General features: G+C 42.3%; 3 protein-coding genes and 2 non-coding genes across 6 annotated transcripts; 1 reads left to right on the top strand and 4 right to left on the bottom strand.

Moving 5' to 3' along the window:
* Nucleotides 1-1,223: 1,223 nt before the first annotated feature.
* kmt5b (lysine methyltransferase 5B) lies at nucleotides 1,224-10,412 on the bottom strand. 2 transcript variants are annotated; one of them, XM_076734885.1, is made up of 10 exons: nucleotides 10,311-10,412; nucleotides 7,631-7,882; nucleotides 7,387-7,534; nucleotides 7,049-7,214; nucleotides 6,851-6,960; nucleotides 6,473-6,639; nucleotides 6,321-6,340; nucleotides 6,090-6,226; nucleotides 5,666-5,865; nucleotides 1,224-5,312 (listed from the first exon to the last, which is right to left on the bottom strand). In XM_076734885.1, exons 2-10 carry the CDS (start codon nucleotides 7,791-7,793, stop codon nucleotides 3,820-3,822), a joined length of 2,604 nt encoding a protein of 867 aa, XP_076591000.1. In that variant the 5' UTR covers nucleotides 7,794-7,882; nucleotides 10,311-10,412; the 3' UTR covers nucleotides 1,224-3,819. The 2 variants fall into 2 exon arrangements, with proteins under 2 accessions (XP_076591000.1, XP_076590991.1); XM_076734876.1 differs by lacking the exon at nucleotides 10,311-10,412 and adding an exon at nucleotides 9,918-10,055.
* Nucleotides 10,413-15,909: 5,497 nt separating this feature from the next.
* On the top strand, nucleotides 15,910-19,189 carry pole3 (polymerase (DNA directed), epsilon 3 (p17 subunit)). The gene is made up of 4 exons (XM_076734851.1): nucleotides 15,910-16,356; nucleotides 17,576-17,661; nucleotides 17,799-17,917; nucleotides 18,150-19,189. The coding sequence occupies exons 1-4, from the start codon at nucleotides 16,291-16,293 to the stop codon at nucleotides 18,329-18,331; spliced, it is 453 nt and encodes a 150-aa protein (XP_076590966.1). The 5' UTR covers nucleotides 15,910-16,290; the 3' UTR covers nucleotides 18,332-19,189.
* A 693-nt stretch (nucleotides 19,190-19,882) lies between these two features.
* On the bottom strand, nucleotides 19,883-23,191 carry rpl12 (ribosomal protein L12). The gene is made up of 6 exons (XM_076734836.1): nucleotides 23,040-23,191; nucleotides 21,062-21,135; nucleotides 20,688-20,786; nucleotides 20,524-20,605; nucleotides 20,354-20,440; nucleotides 19,883-20,034 (listed from the first exon to the last, which is right to left on the bottom strand). Exons 1-6 carry the CDS (start codon nucleotides 23,074-23,076, stop codon nucleotides 19,916-19,918), a joined length of 498 nt encoding a protein of 165 aa, XP_076590951.1. The 5' UTR covers nucleotides 23,077-23,191; the 3' UTR covers nucleotides 19,883-19,915.
* LOC143325945 (small nucleolar RNA SNORA65) lies at nucleotides 20,152-20,277 on the bottom strand. Its single transcript, XR_013077589.1, has one exon. It is a non-coding gene; the product is annotated as a small nucleolar RNA SNORA65 (small nucleolar RNA).
* LOC143325969 (small nucleolar RNA SNORA65) lies at nucleotides 20,894-21,021 on the bottom strand. The gene has a single exon (XR_013077595.1). It is a non-coding gene; the product is annotated as a small nucleolar RNA SNORA65 (small nucleolar RNA).
* Nucleotides 23,192-23,773: the final 582 nt, after the last annotated feature.

The raw sequence follows: 23,773 nt of genomic DNA, 5'->3' as shown, positions 1-23,773 counted from the left end.
GTAACATAATAGTTTTAAACATTTGGTACTACGGCAATATGAAAATAAACATTAAAATATTGCGTAAAATACTTAATGAACGACTGGTTGTGAAATTGCTGATTGGATTGTTCAATTAATAATTCTTAAATGTTTGATCAAAATCAGCTCTATTGGCCAACTATGTGCACACCTCCAGGAATCAGACTCACTGGATAAATATAAATGTATGTCCTTATTCACAAGTCTGTTTTATTTCGTAACGTCAGTCTCCATGACAGAAAAAGCTTTAGCATTAGAGAAAAAAGCCAAACAGCTTCGTCGGCTTGTGAGTTTGGATTATTGTTAATGAGCTGCTGTTGTTTTGAGGAGCTCAGAGGAAGTCTGTCTTCAGTCTGTCCGTCTGGGCTGATTGGTGCTGCACAGGTGCTGCACAGGTGACTCAAACAATGGAGAAACAACACTGATGAGAGCAAAGACAGAGAATAAAAACACCTTTAAACCAAAATAAACTGAAAGGCACTAAAACACTCAGAAGAACTGCAGCGACGGGCGAGTTTGTTTATCAAAGCCCCCAATCTGACATTTAATCCGCTGTTAATACAAAAATACTGATTAGAGCAGCTGTGAGATTAAAATCTGATGTTCAAATCTAAAATATGTCAAACTCTTCAAAATGAGTCGCCTCGTCTGATGAAACGGTCTCTGAACAGGAGACCTGGTCTTGGATTGTGACAGTCAATCACTGACCCACCGGGCCGAGTGAAGGCCTCATGAAAAGAGTAAAATTCTCAAAACTGAATCTTCTGACAATGTGTTTTCTTATTGTCAACAAATCCCACGAAGAGACGAAAACCAGCAGTGAATGCTAACTGCTAACAGTGAATGCTAACTGCTAACAGTAAATGTTAACGGCTAACCGTTCTGTTTGTGTATCACAGCTGATAGATCTTCTTCCTCTGAGCCATTGACCTCCATTAAAAACACACCAATGAGCCTCACTGTTGTTCCTTCATCACCATGAACACACACACACTGTAGTTTATTCTCAGTCACACACACACACACACACACACACACACATCACAAAGTACAGACAGATGGAATAACACATTGCTGCTTTTGCTCTTTTTGTTGGATTTGTTGACAGTAAGAAAAATCTAGAATATAAGAAGTGATATCTGGAAACACAAAAAACCAAACGTCGACATCAACATCCACGAGGCTCAAACAGGCTCAGGAAACAAGAGTCACAGAGAAACTTTATATAGTTTTCAAGTATTCAAAACTGTTAAATAAGTACAAGATGTGTTCACATGATTTACATATTGGACAATATACACACTGCCCATTTTTAATTCTCTTTACATGTTTCCCACTACCCACGCAACACGCTAAAATGTCCGCAAACTATTCACATTTGTTTTGCTTTTTTTTTCTCCTTTTACTTTTTGAATCAATTGGAAATCGTGACAGCTGTCTATTGGACAAAGACCACACAGACGGTACACCTGGAACAGTTTACAGTGTAGGATGGAGACGTCCGACGAAGGGGAGGGACAGACCGAGCCAGTTTCAGAACGGCGATTAGCTGCTGGTGATATGAACAGTACATATTAACACGGGAAAAGTGGGTTAACATTCAATCTCAGTTGATCCCTTGATCTGTTGGACAGTGAATTTACTTCCACACAACAAAACTCAAATAATATACAGAAGGACTGACGGTGGACTTGTGTTGAAGTGTTTCCATGTTACACGGGGGAAGCAGATGGCTTGGCATTTTCACTCTTCATTGATTAGTCACGTAATAAATTTGGTCTAAATGCGTCAGAAAACTCTTTAAGGCACCTAATGCTGTAGGATAGACAGAATCTTTTTTGCAAACTAAAAAAACCGAACACGCATGAACTCCAATGAAGAAAAGAAAACAAAAACTTAAAAAGCAACAGACACGACTGAGAAAATGTGCAGGGGCTGATGGGAAATGTGTTCTATAGATTTTGGGCCTGTTGAGTTAATGCTGCCACCATCATCAACCAATGACGAGTTACACAGGACAGACGTTCAAAATGATGAGGTGAGAAAACAAAAGTAGCACCATAGAGAAAAGAATACGTGACTGTCAGCCAGTAAGAGCATTTCAGACGTGTGATTTTCCTCCCGAACTCTAGTGTCAGTGGACATTTGTTAACGTGGTTTCAAGAATCAGATTAGCTGAATAAATGTGAGACTGGACTTGAGAGAAAACAGAAGTCTGAATTGAGCTGAGGGACATTAGCCAGTCTTTCTGTACATTACTTTCAGATTTAAAAAGCATGTAGGTAGCCTTTAAGTATGGATTTGGTTTGATTTGCCTTCTCAGTTGTTTCAGAGGGTTGAACTACCACATGTGCCATGTTGCCATTATACAGCAGCTCCAGAAAGAAAAACACTGGTCCATTTATTCTGTCATTCTTCAACCGATTATAAAACCTTGTGTGCTTTTATTTCTTAGAATTCTTTATTAACGGCGCTCAGAATAAACCGCAGGGAGTCGATCCGCTGGGGAAAAAAAAACAAAAACAAAAACTGTGCAACTCCATCATCCACGTCGTGATGGTGAGAACACACACTGTACTTCCACATGCATACTGTTACTGCGAACATGATACTCTTCTTTCAAGTGAGAGCTTAGTGTCAGTGGTGTGCAACACATTAACTTGGTTTTGGTGCACGTTAAATGCATAATATACATAAAACTGTAAATTCTGCTTCAACAGCTCTTTCTAAAGTGAGTAACGTGACGGCACCGATTGGCTGACAGAGTTAACGTTGCATCACTCAACTCTACAGAGACGTGATGAACTCACAGTAAATAATGCTGACAATTAATAAAGGAAATTCAATTGGCTTTAGCAGGAAAACTGCTGGGATAATGAGAACATGGCACCTGGATCCACGTGAACTGACTGATCGTGATAATGCCTCTGGACCAGCCACACCACACTGTACATTCAGCATGGTTTGCCACACAAAAATTACAAACTATGAGACAGAAATCAAAAGTTCCATAAAAACCTGCCTATGAGACAGAGGAGATAGTCACCATACTGTACACTTTCTACAATATCCATGTCCATTATGAATATAACAAGTGCATTCACTTAAAGGAAAAGTTGAACTTAAAACAAATTCTCATTGTTCACTTATAATCCGGCCAGATTATTCAGAAACTATAAGAAGACAAACTTGGCAAATTCCTGCAGTTTACAATTCGCATAGTACGCAGGTCAAATGCCAGAACAGTGGACTGGGTGAGTAAACGTTTGCTTAATCAATGTGATTTGTATTTATAAGAACTCAAATTACACTCAAAATGAGAATTATGAACATGATTTACGGCTTGATTCCAGCGGGCGCGGAGCTGATCGCGGACTGGCGTGGAGAATCCGGTCGGTTTTAAAGAGAAAACACGATGGTAAACAAAGACGGAGTGGGGAGAATTAAATAAAATAAGCACGAAATCAAGGAAAATGAGCAAAACAACAAAATCTGAGCAGGTCAACAAATCAAGAGGCAGCACGCTGCTTCTGAAACGATGGCGTGCGAAGCTGTGTGGAATAAAACCGCGTTACAGACGTGACGTCGTGGCGCCGCGCCCGCTGGAATCAACGCCGTCAGTGAAAAACAAAGATTTGTTTTAGGTCAACAGCACCCTCGAGTAATGTTCATTCAGATTCTTACTTATTCAGCAATTTTTTTTGTTTTTAAATTACTGTACTTCTTTTACATCAACACAACAGTTGATTAGTGAGTCATCGTTATTTACAGGGAGGTGGGAGTGATGAGCTCCACAGCTTATGCATTGAGCCTCAGAGACTGATCCTCTCTCCTCCTGGAGGAGATATCGATGTCTATGGAGTCTTTACCCACGATGAGTCGGAGGCGCTTTGCCGGAGGAAGCGGAATGAAATCGTCTTCGAACTCATTGTCGAAGTAGTCATCGTCGTCATCCTCCCCTTCCTCATCGTCGTCGTCGTCGTCCTCTTCGGATGAAGGGTCCGCCAGGACTTTCTGGGACCGATGTCCACCGTTTCTGGCCTCCAGACTCTGACCCATGTCCCCATTATAGGACATCTGGTCCGCCTTTGTCTGAGATATTCTCCGTGCATCGTCCTCCCTCTTCAGCTGGATCTTCAGCTTGGTCGAGTTATTGTGGACCACGGGGGCAAAGCCGTTGTTCAGCTTGGCGATGTACGAGCTGCCTTTGTCCTTATCGTGGTCCTTGCTGAACTTGATGCTGATTTTGCTGGAAGAGGCCGAGTTGACCGTAGAGGCAGAGAGGTTGGAGGAGCCAATGGGATCGTTGGCGTCATTGGTCTTGCTACTGCTGCTGTCCCTCCGCCGGCGGAGCGTCAGTTTGGGGATGCCCGTGTTGTTCTCCAGGATCAGCTGAGCGTCGTATCGCGTGATCCGGCGCTTCTTCTTCCCCTTGTCCTGTGACCGGCAGCTACTCTTACCTTTGTCCCTGCGGAGGGATTTGCTGCCGTTGGCAACCCCGTTGTAGTCCCTGTGTCGGTCGGCAAAGCTCAGCAGCACATTACCGCAGTCTGAGAAGTTAGCAGCGTGTCCGGCGGCCACCGGCATGAACGGCTCACCATATGAGTCCTCGCATTTAATTGTCCGCTCGGTCCTGAGCCGCGTCAGCCGTTTCCGCCGCGTGCACGAGCCTCTTCTGGCGTAGCCGGCGTCTAATGCCGGCTGCTCCAGTCCTACTCCATGGCGGAGGTACTCCTCCATGTCAGCCGGCTCTGTTTTAATGACCACTCCACCAGGGACTGGGCTCAAGCCGTCCATAGCACTGGGCTCCAGCTTAACACCAGCTGCCGTTTCCTGGGCTTTTACGAGGGTCCTCGTGGACCTGCGAGTTCTGTACGTCAAACACTGGCTGCCATCACTGCTTTGCACATGCGGTAGATTGCCATTTTCCTTGGCAGCGTGACGGGTGAGGCAGCCCCGCTGGCCTAGTGTCTGCTGCACCAGCTCCTGTCCATCCTTCTCCTTCTTGACGGTGACACTTTTACACAGCGACACCTTTGAGTCCCTGAGACCCAGCTGGCAAGCCTCTCCTTTGGCTAACGCCTTGGGCTCTGCACCCCTCCTGCGACTCCGCAACTGGACTTTACTTAGTGAAGGCTTGGATTGGGATTTTAGTCTCTTTGGTACCCTGTTATTGTTTACACGACCTTGTTTTGAACATGAGGTAGTAAGGGCTCTTGACAAAGTCTGTCTGGATTGAGTCCTGTTTTTATACTTCAGGCCAGATGATGATGATGTTCTTTTTCTGGCAGCTGGTTGAAAAAGACAAAACACTGCACATTATGTTTTTATAACACTTAGAGAAAAGCATCTTCAGATCTACAGGCTGGGTGATATTTACTCAATCAAACCTGATGTTTTTTACTAAAACAGTAACAATATAAAATGACTAATGGTGCAACAAAAAGATAAATCGAGTTAATACTTTGGATTCATAAGATTGAAGACATGTACATCCTGCCCAGCTGAATTGTACTTAAACCAATACACTTGTGGAATGCTACCTTTACCACACGGTGCTGCCACATGGGATTCCTTCCCAGTTTCTGGCAGTAACTATGGCAACGACATGAAGAGACAGATTCAATTTTTAGGGAACTCTTACATTGATGTGTTTTTGGCATTTCCTGAGAGTCAACGTCGGTGTGGGAGCCTACTGAGTGACTGTCCGAGCTCCGGTTTCCTTCCCCCATCTTCTTCAGCCTGTTGAGACGCTTGTCTGTCTCTCGCAACCCGTACTTGCTGTTGATCACTGGCACTTCCACGGGCAGTCCAGCTTTGGATTTGAAAGCACCAGTGCCCCGTCTGCACAACAACAACAAATTCAATGAACAGATGAAACTGTTTAACGTTCGTGTTTTCATGTGTTTTCAACGCAGCTTCTCTGCAGCTGAAGGATCAGATTTAGACTGAACTACGACACCGTGTTCTTGTTTTATGGCACCAAACGTATGAACTCATACTGTACATTTAACACCATCAACACGTTCTGTATGCATTTACTCATGGTGTACTTGCTGTTGACCTACCGTTCACATGTATAGCATTCACAAAATTCGTTGTTTTCCCCAAAAAAACCATCTCCGTAGTAACACGAGATTTCCTCTCCTGGTTCAATGTCCCTCAAAACCTTCACACAGGCCGTGTCCCGTCCTGTCGATACAAACTGAACAAAACAGAAGAACCAAACTGTTCATTTCCTGAGCTTCCACGCTGAACAGCAACTAACGTTTCTGTCAGAAACCTTTCAAAGAACCTACCTTGCAGTTTGGCCGACAATCTGAAAGAGAAAAGACAATGAAATTAGTATTCGTCTGAAGAACACTGGGCTAGTGGAGATAGAAAAACAGTTCAGAAAGCTCATTATGCTGTTATAGTGCTAATGACACCCAATCACTATAAGACTGAATACCGTGATTGATGAACGCTGCGGGCCCCAGCCAGAGCTGTGCACAGTTCTTGCGGGTTGAATACATGACACTGAAGTCATTTTCCCCGTGCCGGAGCAGCATGTTTTCCTCGCTCTCTGAGAGCTCAGCAATGCATCCCACCAGGTACTCGATCTTGTCATTTCTTTTCCTGTAAAACAACACATGGTAGAGAGGTTTGTTACACACGGCTACCCGCAGTAAATATTTGACCATCAAAGTTATAAACTGTGGACACAATAGTGAAGTTCAACATAAAATTAGAACAGTTATATGCAGTTTGTGGATGACAGCTAATGAACGCAGTGTGTTGACGGTGCTACAGTTAGAATCAGAAATAACAGATGGCGTTATGTCCTCACCACTCCTTTGTTGCCACAATTTTCGCTCCATTTTGCTCTGAGGAATAGCGATTACAAGGGAGAATCTCAAAGCCGCTGTCCGTGGCAAACATCCGCAGATACACAAACACCTGTGCAAACATAAAGTTAGTCATCTGAACGTGTGGTCAACCATGACGATGAAAGAAAAACAGGCCAGATCTTAGATAAAACTTTTACATGCTGCTTGAAGAGCTTTTCTTGAGCTTTCGTCTTGTGGAGAAACAGATTTCGGGACCAGTCTCCGGTTGTCAAAGCTCTGAACGCTTTCTCCAAGTTGTCGTGTTTCTTGAAGCGCTCAATGAGCTCCTTCAGCTCCTCTTGTCTTCCCTTAATTGGCCGAAATCTGGAGGGAAATATTAATGGCAAAAACAAAGACAACACAAATGTGAAAATCTGAAACACAAGACAACGTTATGTAAGAAGAAGAAGGCATTTGTACACTCCAATATTAATGCTTTTCTGTCTCTCTGAAAGGACTTCACAATTATCAATTCCACTCTGACAAATCTGCTGACCTGGTGTTCATTTTGTGAGTCTGAAAGCCCAGGTATGGATCCAGGATGAGACTCGTGGTCAGATCATCGTTCTCACACAACTCCTTGGCAGTCATTCCTGAGGAGGGCACATAACGTCTCTCTGCCTCCAGACTGGTTGTATTAAACCCTGTAAACAAACAACAAACACACACTGATGTTACTGTATGTGACTTATTGAGAATCCATACAGACAGTATGATGATAACAAACTCATTTAACTTACGGCGGCTACATCTTCGGTTTCTGTTTTTGTTGTGGCGCAGGGACGCCCGCTGTGAATGCTGAGAGCGAGTCTGGCTCTGGCTCACAGGTTGCTCGCTGGTCAACTTGTTTCCGTGTCGTCTGCCATTTAATACCATGTTCTTGGATTCGCCCAACCACTTCATGCCCACAAGCCCCCTGGTCCAGTTGCATTTAGTCTCCGAGATGAAGAAACACTCTTGAGTGGGGAAGACTGGGGTCTAGAGTTTGAAACCTGAAGGAAGAGAAGAAACAACAAACATTACTAGATGTGCTGCCAAGAAATTTAATTAGTTTACAAAGACTGAAGAAATACAAAGTGGGATGGAAATGGGCAGGTAGATGTGTTGCCAACTCAAAGACTGCCAATAAAAAAACAAACTGTCAACTGTCATGCAACTAACAAGCTAAAAAGATGTATTCACTGTGCATCAGGGGACAGGAAACCAAACTTTTCTCAGTGAATTAGGAATACTTCACCCTGTTCACGCATAATACCAAACTACATCCGTGTGATCACACACAGACATCTCTAAATGTAAATGAGAGATTGCATCAAAATGCCTTGAGGACACACTGAGACACAATGAGCTCAGGGCTTCACTGAATGCACATGTGTCTCTGACCACTCTGCAGGGCTGTCCAAAGAATTTCTATATACAGTTCATTCAAGTCTGCCAAACAACTTGGACAGGGTTGCACCTGAAGTGAAGCTCCAATCGGCCACAGTGATCACCCAATAAAGGTTCTACAACTGGTAGCTGCTGAAGTGCAAAACATGAGCAGCATCAGTCAGTTTACCAGTGATGGCTGGTGTTTACACTAACACAGCTGTAACATAACCAGGGAAGAAGTGTTGAGGAAACAAATTTGAAATGATCCGACGGCGCCCCTTAGTGGTAACCCCAAATAATGCACTGGCTTACTGTCAAGTGCAAGAGAACCGTCTTCGGTGCTATCACCCATAAAGTATTGCTTTGTTAATTTATGGATCACACAGACACACAGACACGTCAAACAACGTGCACGTTTAATATTACATAAACGCGTTACACAATGTTTCTGCTTATGCATTACGAGTGATGTAGTTTCCAACGCACAAACGCGTCATAAAGAGCATCATCTCATTTGTAATCGATGCATAAAATGCTTCGCAGTTTTAGCTTACAAGTTACCATCAGCCACAATCTAACACAACACGCCACAGGGATCAGGAAAGACTGTGGAAACACGGAAGGCCACACCGACAGCTGAGGCCGAGATTGTATCAGTTATCAATACAGCTTCATTGTTTGCTAACTGTCGTCTCTCCACCCATACACTCCGTTAGCATGGAGCTAACCACCACAGGCGACGCCAGGGAGATGTTCGGCCGTGATGGTTAGCTTGCAGCAAACGCCGGCAATATGCCACGGCAATTTAGAACAAGCAAGCTGATACCGCACACCAACCTCGAAACAACAGAAGTTAACGAGTAAATCAACACAAATACCGGAACAGAATATTATAAGGATGGTGACAAACACTGATTATGATATTTAACGATAGTATTACACCATAACACTCGTCTCAAGCGGCTTCGTTCTGTCCCATTATGCACGCAAACCTCTTCCAGTCATCACATAAAACTCTAGTAATCGACGTGTACTCGTCTCCTGGTATTAAAAGCACAAACCTCACCGAATTATCAAACATTACATTACTTCTTAGTTTGTGTTAGCTATGCCAGCTAGCATCAAACTTCACTTCAGCAGGCTGCTAACTGTCCGTCAGCTAGCAGTCAACAGAACACAACAGTCGATTTAAACACAATGCCGCGAGCCTTTCTCCCATTAACGATGTAACGCTGACTTAGATGTGCATCAAATATTCTCCGACAAAAACCGATAGTTAGCTGTACACATGTACCAGTAAGTAACTAGCCAACGCTGGGCTACCTACCTACAAACCATTGGACCACAGCGGCTAACGCTGGCTAACGTATACTGCGTTAGCTTGGGTTGTTTGATGTGGAAGCCATTAGCTAGCTTAACAGGGTATATCTACCATTCGCAAGCGAATTAAAAGTTAGTTTCCGTGCCGATACCGTTGCCGATACGATCTACGGCAGCTATCAGAGCGAGAGAATAACTAGTGTCTCGGTGCAGGCAATGTTATTTATCATGATAGCTAGCAGTTAAAAGAGCATTAAGCTCAAAGCATTTTCACGCGTTGGTAGAGTTAAATGTCTTGAGTCGACAACAGAAAGCGAACAAACACAGAATACTCACTAGGTGGTTCAGTAAAACAGTCACGAAATAAAACACCACTCCTTCAAACTAATCCAAATTTGGCACGACACCCTAAACGAAAATATCACAGGAAACACATTTTTTTTAGATATTAACATTAAAATTCAAGATGGCGGCCTTGCACAGGAGAGAGGGAGAGAAAGGCGCAGCACAGCCATCCAAAAGAAAATAGATCCGATAAATACGCAACCGTTGTCGTCCGTCGGGACCGAAATGAGACACAGGACTTGAAGAAACGGTCTGAAACGTGAAAAACGGACGTTGTAGTGGACTTTTCGAAGTTTTTTCCCATAAAGATGTCAAAAATAGTTATCTCAGTTTGTGTGCCAGTAAGTGTCGGATGTACACAAAAGTAGTGCTGCATAAACAAACCTCTTTACGCTTCCTAAAGAATCCAGCAGTAGCGGACAGACAACAGTGAGGTTCTGCTGGGCGATCCGTGCAGAACCTCAGCAGAACAGACCAGGACGAGCAAACTCAGAACCACATGTGGACGGGAGACCTCCAGACTTCTTCCTCTCACTCTTACTTTGATGTCCCTCCTCTTCACTTATCACTTGTTAATGTGGCTCATAAACAGTCTCTTCCTCAGTTTTTCTGCAGAACCAGACAATATTAACGATTTCTAATTGTTTCACATTATTGATTATGTTATTATGTAGTATTCTCTGATATTATCTCACTGAGTTGATTTTTTTAACGTGAATAATTTCTAATTAGTTCCGCCAGTTTTCGTCTATGAACGCCACTGTTTATGCATTATTGCTGGACTTGGTGTTATGTGGCCTATTACTGTGTGACATATCTTGCAATGAAGATTCAAATGAAATAACATTATTACATGATAGTTGCATTGTAGCTTAACAGTTAACTGTTAGTCCACTTTAATTCACAGTGATTTGGCTTCATTTTAATTAACATGTGGTTTTCAGACAGAAAAGACAGAAGATGAACTTCATCCACTTCAGCTATTTGACTTTGTTCTTTACCTTAAGTTGTCATTAGTTTTAAGTATGCTAATTTTAAAGACTGTTGAAATATACTTTAATCTTTAATTTACATAAAATCCTCCATGGTGTATTTTTCTTACATTAAGTTTGGATAACTGAGGCTGTGTTAAATGACAGAACACCATGGAGGAGCCCATGAACCACACATTTACTCCTCAAATGCTCCAGTGTAGCTGCACAATGGATAGCACATCAAACTGCAGGAAAGGGGCTTAATTGGACAATCTCACCCTTAGTTACCCATGACTGAATGCAAACACTCATCTTGTTCAGTTTCTGACGTTTCCATAGTGTGTCGAAAACAATAACTCCATGAATAATGGTACGACGCCCACCTGCCACCTGCTGCACAACAATATTTGATTGTTTGACAGTTTCCATTAAAATTACAGAACTGCTGGGAGAGCTGTGTCTTTCTCTGCAGCATAAATAGTGAGGATAAAGATGACATTTTCAGAGAGACAAACTTTCAGCAAACGTGCAGCAACAAGTAATTAAATAAAATCTACAGTCAGTACAAAACCATTCATACAACAAAAAAGTCAATACACCACTGAAGCAACGCTGCAGTCATAACAGTTCGGGTGTCGGCTTTTGCTTTTCTTGTTGTTTTTACTGTGTTGAGTTGAAATTGAATTATAATTAAAGTTTATTAAGGCCTAATGTTGCAGTTTTTTGTGTTTTGTTCAGCATGAACCAAATGCTGCCCTGATACAAACAATAATTCTGCATTTAAAAAAGCTCTCAGTGTGTTTGTATGTGTTTGTGGCTGCATGCAGACTGACAGGTTGAGTGTTATTTTTGTCACAAATAAAATACACTTAGTTATTCTTGTTAACACATCTACTTATCAGTCGCTTCCTATTTGTCTGTGTCTCAAACATAATGCAATAATAATGAACTGTTTCAGACCTGAGTGTTGATCTGTTGGCTCTCATGTTTCTGGGTATTGGAGGGGCTGTGGTAGAAAGTAACTTAAGTACTACTCTTCCTTCTAATTTTGAGGTACCTGTACTTTAGTATTTCAATGTCATACTACTTTATACTTCTACTCCACCATATTAGCTATAGTTACTTTCATTTAAAACATGTTTTCACTTTATAAAATATGATGCATTCTAACTTCAAATAGATTAAACTGTCCAGACTATAAAACATTGTTAAGATTAACTTAATTTTCATCAGCTAAAACATAAAATACTGCACACACAGTAATGTATTACATAAAAATAATACAATAACACACTGTCTCACTGATAGGGATCACTGTACTGCCTATGAGTACTTTTACTTAATTTGCTGCTAATGCAGCTGCACTTCTAATTAAGTAAGACTTTTTACTTGCAGTGAAGTCATTTTACTCTGAAATATCGGAATGCTTCAGATCTTAGTCCAGAATGGTTTATGAGGCTGTTTGTGCAGTTATCTCCTCTTGATTGTATTAAATCACTGTTCAACCAGACAGCTCATGAGCAGTATTATTCATATTTAATTCAGGAGTTATTACTGCAGATTTTAAACATACTGGAGCTCTGACTGTGTGTCAGTGAGAAGAAACTCGTTCAGGTCCTCGGTGTTGGGCTTCATATGTTGCATTGAACTCTGTCCTGGTCTGCAGAGTCTGACACATCTCCTGGCCTTGACTTTGTGTTGACAGGCTGATCTGTAGCCTTCTTCTCTCCAGACGATGGTTATTTTTGTCTTTGCAGAAAGACGCTGTGGTGGAGAAAGTGTTCAGATTCTTTACTGAAGTAAAAACAGCCTTCACTGTAAAAAGTCCTGCACTTAAAATGTTACTCATGTTGAAGTATTTATGTATAATCAGGACAAAGCTCTTAAAGTATTCAAAGTAAATGTACTCAGTGACTGCTGTACTCTTGTAATATTATTATTATTATCTCTCTCACGTTTAATCCTGTTGTGTTTGGTTTTGTGTGTGTGTGTGTGTGTGTGTGTGTGTGTGTGTGTGTGTGTGTGTGTGTGTGCGCGCGTGTGCGTGTGCGTGTGCGTGTGTGTGTGTCTGCCTGCCTGCTCCTCTTCACTCCTCTGAGCCGGCCGGCAGGGGGCGCAACTGATCAACAGCTGCCTCCTCAGTCTGGCTCTTGATTCCTCGGGACCTCCTACGTGGCGTCACGTTCCAGTTTGCAGACATTTGTTGTTATTTTCACGTTGAAATTGTCGCTTTTCATCTCTGGTATGTTTGAAGCTGCATGTTGTGTCTCCTTCATTCCATTTCTGCTCACATACAAACACACTGCACACACAGCCTGTCCCTCACTTCCTGTGCCCCTCCCACCAGCCCCACCTGCCCCACACACACCTGGCGGAGGCCGTCCAGCCACTCATGCATTCATGTTAAATATTTGTATAGTACTGAATTGCAGCTAATGATTCTTTTCATTCTAGATGAATCTGCTGATTATTTTCTCCATCAATCGATTGATCATTTGGTTTGGAAAAAAATCTGAAAATAGTGAGAAATGTGGTCACAATGAACCAAAAGAGACACCTTCACCATGTTTGTTTGGTCCAAAGCTTGTTACAGCTTATTACAAATACACTCAAATCATTCAAAGAAAACGCAGATTCTTTTAAAGTCAGTCAACTAATTGATTAATCAAACAGTCATTTCTCTGTGCTTGTATAAACTGTCGGGTAGTTTAATTTATACAAAACACCCTAAAATAGAAGCTTCTTATATTTTTTGTGTGCAAAAATCTTAATTTGCCAAGAAACTAGTAACTGAAGCTGACAGGTAAATGTAGAACGTGTCATGAAAAGAAAAGACTCACATAAAGTACAAGTACAGTAAATATATTTAGTTCAGAGTTTGTTGAGTAAACATGTTTTCTTCATTTGCTTCTGTTTTGGCTGTTTACACGTGTTTTGGTAAGTTGAAACACTCATCAACAACTTTATTACACCTGTTCTTACTACAGTTAATGATATGCTGATATCAGTATGTGAGTGGAAACGTTAAGTTACGTCTCAGTACACAAGTTGTTTATTGAGTTTTTTTTCATCCTCTCTCTTCAGTATCACCTGATATATTCTAAATGATTAAGAAATGAGTATATTTGGGCAGAGAGCAAAGATGTTCAGTATTTACTAATATCTGTGAACACATTATTAACTGGTCCTCGACTTTAAACGTCGACTGAAACACAAACGACGTAGCAGAGCAGAGGAAACTTCAGTATCCTGGAGCGCTGCAGAAACAGCTACAGACGCCTGAACCTGGTGGGCGTAGACATTCGCCTTTTATTGCACGGCCCCACTCTGCAGAGTGGTTTGCAATGTGTGGGCTGCATCGCCTCCTGCATCTGTGAGGAAGCCAGCTACCATGGAAACCACCTAAGTACCTTTCTCCCAACAAGCTCTGACCTTCTCCACTCTGTAATGAAGTGTAAGCTGAGCTGGAAGTCTGCCCAGTCCAGGTTTTTAATAATCATTTGTACCCATCAAATAATGTGTGACTACCTGAGAGGAAGCATCATCACCTCAGTGATCTTATGTCAGTTTGTCAGAGCAGCGTTTAATGTTCACAGTTCATCTCTGTCCTCAGGGTCCAGAGACACAGGCTGAGGTGAAGCCGTCTCGTCAGCACAGACATGATCACCAGAATCCATTACCTGTTATTCTTTCTCTTTCTTACTGTCAATGAATCCCATAACAAGACCCAAACTTACAGTGTGTTGGTGCGTCTCTCATTACTTTCCCTACATTGATTCCTACTGCAGGTGTAAGTCTTTAAAAACACGTCACAAATATATACTGTCGGTTTTAAAAAAGGCTCCAAAAACGGGGAACTAAAGCATCTGTTGGGACTATTTTCAGCGGATGGATCCACATTTGTTGCTGTAGTGAGTGTTTGTGGCAGCAGGACGGTGTGTGTGAGTCAGAATAAACTACAGTGTGTGTGTTCATGAATGAGGGAACTACAGTGAGGCTCACTGACGTGTTTCTAATGGAGGTCAATGGCTCAGAGGAAGAAGATCTATCAGCGGTGATGCACACACAAAACTGGCTAGGAGAGACATTCACATTAAAATACTCATGGCTTCAATGGGAACCAATGGGCTTGGAGCTGAGAACCTCACACAGGAAGTCAGAGTGGATGAACACATTGTTGGTTTTGATCTTTTGATGAGATTTCACAGAATTACAGCCTTATTGTTCCAGTTGGTTTATACACCAAATGACTTTGTAATGGGAAGGGTCTCAATATGACTCATTGTTAACTGGCTGCGGTCTTTAAACACATGATGTTATCTATCAACTCGCACTCACAGCTAGTGAGTCATTTTCCTTTAAACTACCCAACAGTTTATACAAGAACAGCAGAACAGTAGCTGATTAGCTGATTAATCATTTAGTTGACTGTGTACGTTTAATATTTTCAAGGGTTTTACTGTTGGTTGGACTAAACAAACATGGTGAAGGTGTCACGTCGGGCTCATTGTGACCACATTGCTAACTATTTTCACAATGTTTGTAAAAAACCAAATGATCAATCGATCAATGGAGAAAATAATCAGCAGATTCATCCATGATGAAAAGAATCATTAGTTTGAGTCTCCAACAGTAAAATCCTGCTTTGACATGAATGAGGAGACACAATAATTTGATGAGACCGGATAGAAAAGTTACTGCACTGAGTACTTTTACTTTAAGTTCATTTTACTGATTGTACTTATATACTTTACTTAATTAACATTTTCAAAGCAGGCCTCTTACTTGTACTTTTACAATGTGATATTAGTACTTTTACTGAAGGATCAGAATACTTCCTCCGCCACTGCCAAACAGAAACTTGTTTTTGAAACTAACACAATTGCAAATTTAACGACGTGGGCGTTATTATTTTATCATTTCTTATTAGTTTTTTAAAATTATTTATTTATTTCCTGCTAATTACGTAGCAGTCAGGCTACGTCACGCATACGTCAGGGGTCGAAGTTGAAAGTTGACGGAGGAGGGCTCGTGCTTGGAAGGTTCGCGGGAAACGTCTCAAAACAAATCGGTCCTGTTGGACACGCGAGCGACTCCAGAAAGAGTTTGAACGGATCAGTCAGACAAACTCATCGATCAGATCGATAGCAGCGTCTTCTGCTGTAACTGACGGTCACGGCTCTCAGCCGCTGGACGGTAATCCGAAACTGACCGAGCAGGTTCACAGCAGCTAGCTGCTGCGCTAGCTCCGGCTAACGACACTGTTCATCAGCTAGCATCGAGCAGCTCTCCGGCCGTGCACGAGAGGCAGCCGTTAACCGAGGCTGACGGTGGTGAGCACACGGCGGACGCGCTTGGAGGACTCGGTGGACTCGGTGGACTCGGTGAAAATGGCAGAAAGGCCAGAGGACCTGAACCTTCCCAACGCGGTCATCACGCGCATCATTAAGGAGGCGGTGAGTGCGGAGAGACGCTCAAAGTACCAGTACAGCAGGGTACTAATACTCAACTGCAAGTAAAAGCTTCCATTCGTAATCTCACCAAGTATTAAAGTAAAAACTAAGTAGTAAAGTAAAAACACAAAAGTATTAACACAATGTACTTGTAATGTGTAGTAAAAGTACTCGTTCTGCAGTAAGTATGTGTCATTCTGACATTATTGCATTAATTCTGAACTACAGTACTACTCACGCCACTTTATACTACTACTTCATATACAGTTAGCTGGTTCAGTCCAGTGGTGCCCAACGTAGGGGTCTGGCCCCTCCAAAGGGTCAGCAGATCAATGTGAGGGGCCCTGAGATGATTAACGGTAAAGAAGAAAAAACTAAGTTATGAAACACAAATCTATGTTGTAATTTTCTTTTCTGTATTTATGAATTAAAGTCTGAAAGATTCAACATTACTTTGGTGTAAATGATAGTAAACTGATGTGAAACAGCTGCTGTCAAAGACAAACAGATTATCACGTGTTTTTATGTTAAATCATAATCTGGAATCTAACTGTAGCATCAAAGAGATGTAGTGGAGTTAAAAGTACAGTATTTCCCTCTGAGATACAGTGGAGTAGAAGTAGAATGAAGTGGGAATACTTAAATACAGTACAAGTACCTTGAATTGTACTAGAGTACTTGTGTATGCTAATCCCGTTCACAACATTCCCCCAAAATAACTTTAAAATTGAAAAGACAATAATAATCACAGTGTCAAATATTTAGTTTCTGAGAAAACTGAATGTTTTCAGGAAGTCAGAGATCACGTCATCTGCTTTGTCAGCCTTTCATCAGCGTCCTCGTTACACTCAATATAAGATTCATTAGATTCATTGTTCTCAGTGTTTCATTCAGTTGGGAATAATTCCCTGAAGCAGAAATCGTCTCTCAGTGTAAATCTTTCCCCGAGTCTTTATTGGTTCTTAGTATAAAGGAGAATAAAGTGATTTCTATTCAAACCAAACTTCAATGTTTTTCTAAAAGAAATAAAAAACCTAAGGAGACTAAATAACAGGCTTTTGTTCTTGAGAGCTGATGTGTTTGTTAACGGTGTCCTTCATGTTGAGACGCTGTCGTCCTGAGCAGCTGAATCTCTCTCCTCGGCCTGTCTGTGTTTTCTGATAAATGCTTCTACGCTGCAGCTTTGAGATAAACTCCTCCGCACCGTTTGTTTTCTGAACAGCTCCCAGATGGCGTGAATGTGTCGAAAGAGGCACGGAGAGCCATTTCCCAAGCTGCCAGTGTGTTCGTGTTGTACGCAACATCCTGGTGAGAAGAAAAACCCACAGTCGAGTCCCGATTCACAAAATTCAGTTTGATCCAAGCTGCGTCACGGCTGAACTCATTTCAAACGCAGAAGAGACTCCTTGAATAATAGATGTGTTTTTCTGTTTGTCTCGTCACAGTGCAAACAACTTTGCCATGAAAGCAAAGCGGAAAACTCTGAATGCAGGAGACGTTCTGGCTGCGATGGAGGAAATGGAGTTTGAGCGATTCCTGGAGCCTCTGAGAGAAGCTCTGGAGGGTCAGTGCATCACAAAAACACACAAAATACAAGTTCATACTGTTCCTCCTCAGTTAAGTGCACGTGCAGACACTTTAAAGCACATCTCACTGAGCAACACAGGTGCGTCCAATCCAGGTCATACCTGTCACATCGACCTGCAGCTGCACCCAGAACAGAGCAGGTACACCTGTGACCTGAGCTCCAGGTCGTTTGTTTCCAGCTGACGGTGGCTGTTTGTGTTCCTCCACAGTGTACAAGAAGGGCCAGAAAGGAAAGAAGGAGGTGTCGGAGCAGAGGCGCAAAGACAAAGAGAAGAAGACTGACGCTGACAATGATAAGAGCAGGGAGGAGGAAGAGGAGGAGGAGGAGGAGCGCATGGAGGAGGAACCTGAAGCTGAGAACGAAGCCGAGGAGGAGGAGGTGGAGAACTGACGAAGCTCCCATGACTGATGAACGAAATGCACTCCTGTCACCTCCTCTGAGGCTGGCTGGACACGATGCGTTCAAGTGACGCTCGGTCATCACAGGTCTACACTGCAGCAGCATTAGGGAGGTGAAGGTGAGGGGAGGTGCAGCCGCTCTTTTCCAACCCGCCAGCAGACGAGTGCTGCTCCATCGCGCGCCTCCTCTTCTTTGTCTCCGTTCATTTTGTATTTTTACTCATTTTTTATACAAACACTGTTCTGTTTAAATAAAATCCAGTAGTTAGCGTTCGTTGACAGGAAGTTAAATACAGAAACTCTGATCGTCCTCGTTAAAACACACAAGTTTACGGCTGGAGGGAGCGAGAACGCAGGAAGCCGTCAACAGACGCCAGGCGTGGAAAGGGCTTTGAAACGTTTCTCTAGAAGCACACTTAAAGTCCCTGAGACGTTTAGAAATCCCTTTTTCTATTTCACAGAAGTTTTCAAAATGTCGTCTAAACACAAGAAGAACCGGAACAGTCTGAAATCAGAAAAGATTCAAAGCAGGAACCTCCTGAAGGAAATCTGATGTTATCTTCTACCAAATCATGCGACGGTTCAGATTGGAGGAGGTGGAGTTTGTGGATTGAGCTGAAACCTCTGTACTTCTTCTTGTGTACTGACACACGTAATATCTGACAAAATACTAGAAACAAACAGCAAATGTGTAACGAGAGAACGTGAGAAACAGACTGACGGCTGTCATGACCACATGGCTGTCTGGGCTCGTAGGCCTTTTTGTTCCTTGTCTGCTGAGTTTTTGAACCATTTATACTTTTGTAGAATTGTATATTACTGGCTGAGATTTCAATAAATATTTTGTATAAAAAGTACAACAGCGTTGAATCTTACTGATGTTAAGGACCTGTTTTCTCTAATGACAGCAGCCAGTGTAAAGCTCACTGACAAACACTGCATTTCCTATGAGGACTTCAAAGTAAGAGTCAGCTCATGTTTGGCAAGTTAAATGCTTTTAATTTGAAGTTGCACCAACAGGAAATGATCTGTTTGCATTAACAGGAGCTTGATACTTTCTCTGGAACGTCGCCACAGACACCCAGTTCATAATACTGCAAATATAGATATACTGCAGTACTTGCATTAGTGGGTCACAGGCTCAGTCAAACATTTGAGGGTTTTTAACGTTTGATCTGGGCTGTTGCAAAAATAGTTTTACAATAAAACTGATCACTGATCACTTGACCAAATCAAAGTTTTCTGCATGAAACTTTTTTTTTTAAAAGGCCAATTTCACATATTTGTTACTTACATTCAGAAAATGTACTTCAGCAAAAATACATTTCAGCTAAATGTACTTCAGTATATCACTTTTGGCCCTGAATTGTCCAAATTGAAGTATTTGTGTATTTCTGTGTGCGAACGGTATTTTAACGTCATGTCTGACAGGATGACCTCATGAACAAACACAGATTTTCTCATGAACCCGGAGTGTCCGTCTGTCTGGTGCTTTCTCATCTATTAAGTGTAAAACAAAAAGGACATTTAGGAAACAAGGTGCTCAGTTTGTCAACTTTTTATTTCCGTCCTCAGTTTACTCGGATGGACACTCGATTTTGCCGCTGTTGATGTCATCGATGACATCATGGGGAGGACGTCCGTCGACGGTGCAGCCGACAGACTGAGCGGTTCCCAGGATCTCTTTGATGGTTCCTGAAGGCCAAAATAAAGCAGATTTAAGGTTTGAAGTCTACAAAAAGATTTTCATGAATGATTGCAGCTCTTCTGTTCCAGTTTAACGTGAAGATAAAATGATTAACGAGCTCGACGGCGTGTTCCGGACTTTTCGGCACAGAGCTGTCCAATCGTTTGGAGCAGCCCTGTTTCCTAAAGCCGGGTTGATCTGAGCCTCCACTGGATTACACTCGGTCACTGACAGACGGGCGTAGTGGCGGGAGGCTGAGCGGTGATGAAGACCATCTGCCCGCTGAGGTGAGCTGCGAAAAGGCCGATAAACCGACGTTTGTCTTACCAGAGAGCTCCCTGGCGATGGAGCGAGGCCTCATGATGCGAGCGACGTTCACGATCTCGTCGAAGGACACGCTGCCGCTGTGTTTGACTGAAGGAGAGAAGGTTTAGATTAGAGAACACTTCAGCTTCCTCCTTTGTTAACCGTTTCCACACAACGCCGTGGCCACTTACTGTTCTTGACCTTCTTCCTGTCACGAGGAGGCTCCTTCAGAGCTTTGATGATCAGAGCCGATGCAGAGGGAACGACCTCGACCTGAAAAACAAAAGTCACGTCATCCCGCCGCCTCCACAAAGCCTTTGTCCTCACAGCTGGATGAATGTGGACGGAAACGTACCACCGCCTGCCTGTTCTGGATGGTCAGCTTCACCGTGATCCTCAGGCCCTTCCAGTCACCGGTTGCCTTTGCGATGTCGTCACCAACTTTCTTGGGAGACTGATGAGAGAAAGGGATCCGTTCGGATCAGCAGGTACAGACACAAAAAGACTTTGACTAACATTTAAAGTGTTCAGGCTGCAGGTTAGCGGCACACAGGACTCGGTTTGTGTTCCAGACTTTTCGGCACAGAGCTGTCCATTCGTTTGGAGCAGGCCTGTTTCCTAAAGCCGGGTCGATCTGAGCCTCCACTGGATTACGCTCAGTCACTCTGACAGACGGGCGTAGTGGCGGGAGGCTGGTTCGGTTCTGCTGAGACTTATTGTTATACTCACCAGACCCAGAGGTCCGATTTTGGGGGCCAGGGCGGAGGTGGCTCCGACCTCTCCTCCTGTGCACCTCATGTACACTGAAAGACAAAGAGCGAGAACACCTTGATTAAAGGCTTCACGCTGACCAACACCCACCGACAGACCGAGCACTGCAGTGACAGCACACCTGATTATCAGGAATTATTCCAGGAATGAGAATTAGAGCACAACTGGGATTATGTTTCCACATCTTGCCATTACATCCTTGATATATTACATATTTTCTTCAATATTACCTTTTTCACATGTCTGTGCATAAACTGTCTGTAGTTACTTTTTTTAATCAACTATGCAATAATGAAAAACAATGCAGTTTCTTTTGTATAGAATGTATATATTTCTGTCTCGTTTCATATTGCTGCTGCCTGTAAGACCCTCATTTTCTAGACGGAGGATAAATAAAAAGTAATTATTGCCGAGGCTGCAGCCAAAGTCTCAGGACATTAAACATCAGCACTGTATGCAAAAAGCATTGTAAAGCCACTGCTGCTACAAAGGGTGAGTGATTAAATATGACTGTCAAATACAAAAACTATACTGTTCAATACTTTTAACCTAATTTAAACTGATACATTAAATTATAGACCTAAAAACCTGCAGTTAGCTGCTTTGGAGACATGTTGGTTTCAGTGCTCCTGACTGTTAAACTGGGTCACGTGGATCGTGTGCACTATAATTCTGACATTTGTTTCAGTTTTTACTCTATTACAGAACTAAAATCACAACCTGCAGACTCAAGAAACCATTTCCTAAACTAAGTTCTTATTCACAAATCTCTGGTCTCGAATATACCAATGAGCCCAGAGCTGGTGGACATACGAGTCAAGATTACATAATATGTCGAGGTACTCGTCTGATAAATATGCAAAAATCCAAACAGGATGCAACACAATAAATGTTACTGAAAACATCTACAAATCACTCTTCATCATTTGGCTCATTTTATGGAAGAATTACATAATTCTGTTGGTAAACTAATTGCCGCACAGCCGTTCACCTGCTTTAGCTGATCAGGATGAACCCACAGTATCTGGGGTCCCCAGTTTAACTCAACTCTAAACTACTGTACAGTATGAACAGCATCAGAACAGGAAATGACTGTAGAGCCATAAACCTGATTGAAGACATTTGAGTTGGCTCATATTTCCCGTCATAGAAAGTGTATCAATCTGAATCAATCACTACTGGAAATATTGATCACTTTAGACACCAGTCATGGTTTTATACTTCGGGCTGATTAATAAGTTGTTTTCAATCTATTTCTCAGTGCTGAAAGTGATTAATTCATCTAATTTGTTATCATCCAAAAGTCAGATGTTGACTGTACCCAGACATGAAACAATAAATCTTCATATTGAAGCTGAGTATATTTATCATCCCTAGTTTATTGAATTCAATATGCTGAGTATTGATAACGAGGAAATCTGTTACCTAAAAACTGTCACGAATTACTGTATTAGCCGTTCAATGAATTAACTGAATCGGGCCATTCATCAGTAATTAACAAATTACTGAGAAATTACAAAAGAAACGTTAATCAATGACCTCATGAAAATCAAAAGAAATTACAGTAAAAAAAATACGGATTTTGACACGTTTAAACGGATTTTTTCAGCACTCACTGCGCTACGTTAGCATTTTACTGTTAGCAGCTAGCTTAGCACGGCAGCTACAGCTGCTCCACGTGGATTCGCATGTAGTTCCCGTTTGACACCAATTTTCTTATCCATCCCACCACAAGTCTACCACATTTCGCCTGATAAAAACATTTAGGCATGCAGAAATTTAGAATTCAATCCGTCTTGCTTTTTAAGTCGATTTCTGTGTCCCATCTTTACCGTTTTCTCACAGGCCGGCAGACACGGAGGCAGCCGGGAAAGGGCGACTCCATCTTGGCTGTGAACAAACTTCTTTTATTACCCACTTGACACTGAAAACATACCAATTTTAATCTCGTTGGGGTCGAATTTAGGAGGCATGTTGCTGCTGTGGAGGTTGAGCTCAGTTCAGCTTGGTTGGTGAGGGTGTCGGATGAACCCGGACTCGGGACGACCGATTACTGTTGCACCTTCACCGCTAAAGGGAGAAAGAAAGGCCGAGGGGTGGCCGCGGAGGAATATATAGCTAAGCCAAGTATCGCGAGAGGCCATGAATCCGTTCTCGTGACGTAGAGCCAGCGTCACTACTTTCACAACAGTTTTCTTTTTTTATGGTTTGCTTTTGCTGGTTTTATATTTTCATATTTATTTCATTTTGTCATGAATTGAAGCCGAAAGGAGCAAAAAACGACAAACATAGAATAATGGTTTGATAAACAAAATGTGTGCAACAAAACAAAACAACACAAATACTGACACACATTGTTAGCATTATAGTAAGTAGTATTAATGCTCTCTCATGTAATCTGGGCGTCTTATTTGATAATGTTCAAAAGCAGAGCTGTAACCTTTGTGCACTTTCTGTACTTTTTGATGCAGAATTGTCTTTTGATGTTCCGCTGAATAGAGTGTTGAAGTCCTGCTCTGTCCAGCTGAGACATTTAACCAAGATCAGGTCATTCCTCTCATCTGCAGATCTAGAAAAGGTCATTGGTGCTTTTATCTCCTCCAGACTCGACTGTGACATCCAAAGCCTGCATCTGATTCAAAACGCTGCTGTCAGGTCAGAAGCGACCAC

Source organism: Chaetodon auriga, chromosome 1 (genome assembly GCF_051107435.1).
Source record: "Chaetodon auriga isolate fChaAug3 chromosome 1, fChaAug3.hap1, whole genome shotgun sequence".
Classification (NCBI taxonomy): domain Eukaryota; kingdom Metazoa; phylum Chordata; class Actinopteri; order Chaetodontiformes; family Chaetodontidae; genus Chaetodon; species Chaetodon auriga.
Note: the sequence above shows the minus strand (reverse complement) of the source record. Positions and strands in the feature narration are given on the sequence as shown.